The 7019-nt window shown below is 57.8% G+C and overlaps 1 protein-coding gene across 1 annotated transcript in view; it reads right to left on the reverse strand.

The window, feature by feature from the left end:
- The window catches only part of PPARGC1B (PPARG coactivator 1 beta), a 47623-nt gene extending 41934 nt beyond the window's left edge, over positions 1 to 5689 (reverse strand). Inside the window, exon 1 of the mRNA XM_082291595.1 lies at positions 5580 to 5689. Within this exon, the coding sequence (XP_082147721.1) occupies positions 5580 to 5663 (84 nt within the window). The 5' untranslated portion in view covers positions 5664 to 5689. The remainder of the gene's footprint in view (positions 1 to 5579) is intronic.
- Between the last annotated feature and the right edge of the window lie 1330 nt (positions 5690 to 7019).

Genomic DNA, 7019 nt, shown 5'->3' on the forward strand with positions numbered 1-7019 from the left:
ACTTTTCCCTGTGTTAATTCAGCAGTGAGCTGGTTTAATGCAGCAGCTCGGCCTTGGCTGTTGCCTCCACGTGGGGAAGTGCAGTGAGACAGGGCTGGATAAGGACAGGGCTGACAAGACCCTGAGCACAGCCAGAGCTGTGCAAAGTCCTTCGGCGTTTCTTGGAAGCACCCGTCATTGAAAGAAAAAGAAAAAAAAAAAAACCAACAAAACCCAACCGCCATAAATAAATAAATAATATTTTGTGAGCCAGAGTTCAGGAAAAGTGCTGAAAAGCAGAACGGCTGAACGATAAGGGAAGGGAAACACATTGGCTGGACCATCACTCAGTGCCTACGGTGCCGGTGCCCCTGAAGTAGGTCACTACCTCACCTGACCACCTGCCCCATTAACTCCAACCTTTAGTCCCTGGCTCGTTACTACAAGCACAGGCAGCTTAAAACGTCCTTGTCCAGGCACTGGCGAGAAGGTGGCTCTGCAGGCAGCAGGAGGTGGTGGGATCCTGCCCGTCCAGGCTGCCCACTCCTGGGCTGTGGGAAGGGGGTGCCCCGGGAGCTGGAGCGCCGCAGGGCCGGGAGCGTGGCGGTCACCCCAGCACGGCCGCGCTGGCGGCGGCTCCGGCGCCTACAGAGATCCCCCCTGCTAAATCACTTCAGGCTGCCAAGCAGTCACGAGAAATATAAGCCCGCGCCGGGTTGCCATGGAGCAGGGCTCAGCTGCGGGAGCCTGAAGCCGATTCCTCCGGCAAACGTGTCTGCAGCCGAGGCCCTGCCAGCACCTCGCGTCCCCGGCTCCGCGGTGGCGGCCAACGAGTGCCACACGCGTGGTCCCGGTGGAGCCGCATCTCTGGGGACAGCACTTCCCTTCCCCGGCACAGCCAGAGCTGCAGAGCCCCACGGGGACACGGTGCCCCTCGCCCTGGTGACACCATCTCCCCGAGGCCATGGGCACGCAGAAGTGCTGGCTTCGCTGGTGGCATTTGGCAGCAATCTGGCCCTGCTCAATGCCTCTGCCCCAGCCCAGTGATGTCCCCAAGTCTCCACGGTGCTGGCACATGCTGGCCAGGGGGAATCGTGTCCTTCATGGAATCATAGAATGGTTTGGGTTGGAAGGGAACTTAAAGCGCATCCAGTGCCACCCCTGCTATGGGCAGGGACACCTTCCACTGTCCCAGGTTGCTCCAAGCTCCATCCAGCCTGGCCTTGGACACTGCCAGGGATCCAGGGGCAACCACAGCTGCTCTGGGCACCCTGTGCCAGGGCCTCTCCACCCTCACAGGGAAGAATTTTTTTCCTAATATCCACTCTAACCATTCTCTCTGTCAGTTTGAATCCATTTTTCTTGTCCTGTCACTACAGCACTGCAGCTCCCACGCTCATCCACAGCCCCCAGCCCCACCAAAGGGGATCTCAAAGCTTGGTGGGCTCCTGCCCTTGGCACCAGTGGCTGGCAGCACAACAAACCATCTGCCAGGAGCCAGCCTGTAGCATCCCTGTCCCCAGCCCTGCACTGGGGATGTGGGACCCATTCCCCAAATCCAGGGGTTTGGGGCTGCAAGGGGCATTCCCCGAGCATTTTTAATTAGACAACCAAGCATGCCAAACAGCTTGTGGCAGTGGAGTTCCTCCCTACAAAAAGGCTTTTGACATTGGAAAGGTTAATGTGAGAGAGATCCCTCTTCCCTTACAAAGCTCCCTTTGCTGGAGGCCCTCGGTTGAGCCCTTAATTATTCACCTGTTGGAGAGGTGCCTTTCCATTACGGCATGAGAGCGGGGCAGGGATGTGCAGGCAGGTGGGGGAAAACCCGCGGTGTGGGGCAGCCCTGGGGCACTGCCAGGGTGGGGAACACCGGTCAGAATCACGGGGGGAAGGCAGGCAGGTGTGTGGGGAGGCTCTCTGAGGGGCAGCTTCCAGCCCAGCCCTCCTCTCTCCGGCTGCTGCCGGCTGCTCTCTCTCCTGGCTCAGCTCAGACTCTGCTGTGCTCGCCAGCCTCCACAGCCTCTGCTGTGGTGGGGACAGCCACCAGCACCCCCAGCACCCTCCAGGCCCTGCTCCAACACGGCAACAGCCACCAGGACACAGCCAGCCTGCTTCCCAGACAACTTCAGCCTTCTCCAGCCCTAGCACTGCAGCAGCCCTTCGACCCACACTGCAGCAATGCAGCTGAGGATGCATTTTGCACAGGCCCTCGGGCTGTCTGTCGTCCAAACCCACCCCAAATCTTCAAGAGAAAAGCCACAGAAAAAGCAGGGTATCGCTCAGCTCAGTGAGGACTATCAGAAATTAGGGATGCACCCCCAGTTCATCACTAGAAATGCCAACCCAGCGCAGGCTCGCTGTGCCTCCTGCACTCATCGATGGATTAAGCTTCTAGCAGGAGGCTGGGAAGTTAAAGAGGGAATATTGTATTTCAGTTCATGTGATCTTTAAGCATCCCTCCGAGAAGCAGCCTGGGGGTTTTTTTATTTATTCCTCCCCCCACCCCCCCACTGCACTTTCTTTGGGGTTTTTAAACAAATTGAAGCTGTAAGAGCCACAGTGCTCCAGCCTCTCGCAGGGATGCTGAGAGCTGCTGGCTGCTCCGTGGTGCTCTCGGCAGAGCTGCCTGGCTGGCATTTCCCAGTGCCCGGTGCCAGCAGATGAACCAGCTACAACCAGCTCCATACCTCTGAGCAGCACAGTTGCACAAAATGGATTAAGCAGGCCCAGAAATGACACATTTTGAGGTGCAGCAGAATAAAATCACTTTTTTTTTTTTTTCAAAAAAAAAAAAAAAAAAAAAAAAAAAAGGAAAAAAGGAGTTGGCAGGAGAAAGGCAGATATCAAGTGAAAAACCCTGATTTTCTTTCTGTAGCAATGCAGGTACCACGTGAATCATCGCTGTCCTCGATATGTAAATAGAGGTTAGCAGGCATCCTCAGCACAAACCCTTATGATTAAGGGACTGATGCAGATACCCATGGCAAACCTTCCCCGCGCATCTCCCCAAGAGCCTTGCTCAGGATTCCTCCCCTGGAGAGGAAGGGATCACCCGGCACCTGCACCAACTGTGCCTTTCTCAAAACCTACTGCAAAAGCAAGGACTGGGGAGGAGCATGGGCGAGAGAGGAGGAGAGTCCCAGTTCCTCAAAATTTCCACGAAGGAAACAGCTACTATTCATCATCTCGTGGCCTCCTGACACCGTAGCCTCTCAGGATAACCTGCTCTCGTGCTGGAGCACTGGGGTCTTTGGGGAAGTGGTTTTGGGGCTCCACTGAGAAGTCAGCAACCCAGTTGTAAGCAGAGGCTTGTACAGTAGTAATGGGGAGAGACGTCAGCGCCAGCCCGGCCCGCCTCCCGCTCCCAGTTAGAAGGCAGCATGTGACAGAGCCAGGGCTGGAGCCTTCCCCCAGTTTCATCAGAGGTTAAGGTACAAGCACAACACATGCTTACAACTTCAGGCGGTTCTTAGGCAAATGCATGCAAATCATAGCTGGGGGGGGCTGTTTTTTCTTCCTTTTTCCTTCTTCTCTTTTCTTCCCATCCCAGCCCTGAGCCCCTCAGCGCACATGGGGACAGAAGAGGAAATGGAATTATCAAAAGCAGGCACCGGATGGGAGAGCACAGAGGGGCTGCACGGGAGCTGCAGCGAGCTGCAACGCTGCCCTCGCTGCTCCTCTCCTCCCACACCTGCAGACTTCGGACCAGCACTACCTGTGCTGCTCCCTCCAGCAGAGAGCAAGCCGGGGACAGAGAGAGAAAACAGGGGACACAGCCAGCCACGTTTCATAAACATGGTCTCATTTCAGCACAGGCCATTTCACAGTTCCAAATTTTCCAGGGAATGCTCACAACATGGTGGGCTTGCACCAGAGAAGGATGACAATTCATAGGATTTTTTTTTTTCCTTCCCCCTCCCTTAGCAGTCCCTTTTTGGAATAAGATTCCTAAATTGGCACATCAAATGCTGGCTAAAAAGCAAAGAAAAAGAGAAACAAGGCTCCGGGAGCGTGCTGCAATCATAGGGGCTCTTCTTGTCGTGGTTAACACATGGAGAACAGGAGGGTTATTACGGGAAGTGAAGCCAGGAACTTTCACCTGCTCAGGGAGCAAAGGGGCTGGTGGGAGCTGCAGCCTTGCTGCTGTACTTGCAGGGGATGGCATGCCACACAAGCAGCCCACTCCGAGGGACAGCATCCCACACAACCAGCCTCCTCACCTCCAAGCCGACGGTTCCCTCAGCAATAATAAAATGGAAAAAAACCACACAAACTGCTTACAAAGCCTCGGCCCACTTCTCACCTTTCCTGACCCTTCTGCTGTAATCAACCTGTCAGCAGCTCTTGGTTAAGAACCCAGGCTGCCTCCCCCCTGCTCTGCCCCCAGAAGCCGCCCGGTCCCGTGCCAAGCCGGAGCGCTCTGGCGCTGGTGCATGCGAGGAGAGGTGCCGGGACTACATCAGTCTGGCTGGTGGCAAGACCTGCCTGGTTCTGTCTGGCACACGCACCGCGGGCAAATCTGATTTACCAGTTCTCGAGCTCTTGTTTGTTTTGAACCCAAACGGCGGCAGGATTAGTGCCCGTCCTGTTCCCCACAAACACACACGCTCCTGCTGTTTGCAATCCCGGGGCTGAACTGGTGAGAGAGCAAGGGTTGGGATGAATGTGCTCGCTTCACAATCAGAGCTATTTTGTAATCAGTGGTTATGAAAGTGAAGGGTCGGGGGGATGATACATAACTACAGAAAACTCTTCCCACTTGCAGCAGCCTCATCAAGCCGACTGCGAAATGCGCGGCGGTGCTCGGGCTCCTGCCCGGTTTATTGTATAGCGCCTCTCTTGCAGCCCCCAAAATGGAAAAGCATGCGAGCCCTATAGCCAGCACTGCTCGCTCTCGTGATCCCGCCGGAGCTGCCAAGGAGCCTTAATCTGATTTTAATACCCAGCTCCGTCCAAAACACAGCTCATCCACATTTTGGAGCCGGCGACTCGCGGCACCGAGACCCCTCTCGCTGTCGCACCCCCCCCTCCCCCCAAACCTCCATCCCCCAAGATCCCAGCCCGTATGCGTGGAATTGACGCTCGGCATGACTCATCCCACAGCCCGGCTCCGATCAGCCCCCACCGCGCAGCCCCCTGCGGAGCCCCTGCACCGCGCCGCCCCCTCCCCACCTTTGGGGGGGCCGTAACAACCGGGGGGGGGGGGGGGTTGGTTCTGTGCCGAAACCCATCAACCCATCAACTTGTCCCCTGTCCCCCCCAAATTCCCGGCCGATGGGGGAATGGGGGGCCGCGGGAGTCCACGTGCGAGTGGTGCTGAAAGCGCCGGCGGGGCTGCGGGGCTGCGGCCGCCCGGGAGCCCCGGGAGGGGCGCGCACAGCCCCGCGGCGGCTCCGCGCCCGCCGAGAGAACGGCACCGCCGCAGCCCCGCGGGACGCCCGCCGGACGAGCCGGTCCCCGCACCCCCGCTCCGCCAGCACCGGCTCTTCTTTCCCGCGGTGCCCCGGCAAGCAGCGGGGGGGTCTGTCCGTTCCCCCCCCTCCGGCTGCAGCGCGCCGGGGACCCGCGCAGCAGAGCCCCCCCTCCCCCGCGCTCCCTACCTGGCTGTCAGCGAGGTAACTGAAGACGAAGGAGGAAAGATCCTCATCGAGCAGAGAGCTGCAATCCGGCCCCGGCTCCGCCATCTTCCACCTCCGGCTGGGGCTGAGCACCGAGCATGCAGCAGGCGCGGCGGCGGGAGCCGGGCGGCCGGCGGGGCGGGGAGCGCGGAGCGCCGGGGCGGAGCCGCCCGCAGCCCCCGCCCGCAGCCCCCGCCCGCGGCTGCGGGAGCCGGGCACGGGGGGGATCACGGCGAGGGAGCGGCCCGGGGGGCTTTGCAGACACGCGTGGGACACCACTTTGTGTGTCCATTGGAAGTGCCAGCCCGCCAAAGTGGGGGTGCTCGGCATCCCCCGGTGCCGCTGGGTCACTCCGAGTTGAGATATGTAAGTGCTGGGTGCAGCGTGTCAGAGCAGGGGCCATATCCAGGCTTTCCGGGGCTTTTTAAGTGGCCCGTGGTTCTCGCAGGAGCACCTTCCCTAGGGAACCCACTTTGAGCAGTGCAACCACGCACACCTTAAAATTGCCGGCGTTTAAAAATGGGAGCACCCAGCGCCGCCAGGCACCTCTCAACAGTCCCCAGATCACCTCATGTGGAGATACATAAGCCCTGAGAGCAGCGGTTGGGGCAAGGGTCACTTCCAGGCTCGGTGGGTCTGCACTGAAGTGGGACCAGGTGACTGCAGTGAAGGAGCAAAAAGATCTTCTGATTTTTCTTGTTTTCGTTTCAGCTGCTGCTGCGAGCATCTTGATGTCACGCACGTCATCTTTCTGTCTGGGGTTTTGAGGCGTATCCTAAAAGCCCTTTCAGAAATAATTAATGATGGGACCAAAAATCTCATGAATGTTCTATTTACTTACCCGTAGCAATTACATGGCAAAGAGCAGGGCTTGGCACTGCAGCCTGAATTAGCTGATACACAACCAACCAAGTGGCAACACCTGCAGCCTAATGGCTCCAGATCCTTGAATCCCCTCAGACTGCCTAGACAGGCCTGCAGGGTCACTGTAAAGCACTGATGGAGCAAAGTGATGTGGAGCTATGGGGGTGGGGAGCTCTGTGCCAGGCTCTGAGGGGTGAACAGAAAGTGCTTCTTCCTCTGGCAGGAAAGGCCCACTGTCCATCCGTGTTCTCTTTGCTGTTGTTTCAAAGGCAGTGCTGTTTCCAGCCACTCTTTAATTCCCTCTGGCCTCCCTTGGTTCAGGACATGTTGTGAACATCATGCAGTGTAGCAACACTGGGTTTTCCCTGATGATCCCAAGCCTTGCACCAAAGGGAGATGTCAGGGACAGCGGGTGTTACGCCACAGTGGTGAGAGTCGGAGGCCAAGGTGGCCTGGCTGCTGGGATGGGACAAAGCAACTCTTCCTCATTGCGATGGGCTCTGGTACTGATTACTGTTATCAAGTGCCAAAACCCTTACCCAAGGTGCTTTTCCAGCT

The sequence above is a fragment of the Coloeus monedula genome, assembly GCF_965178545.1.
Source record: "Coloeus monedula genome assembly, chromosome: 15".
Classification (NCBI taxonomy): domain Eukaryota; kingdom Metazoa; phylum Chordata; class Aves; order Passeriformes; family Corvidae; genus Coloeus; species Coloeus monedula.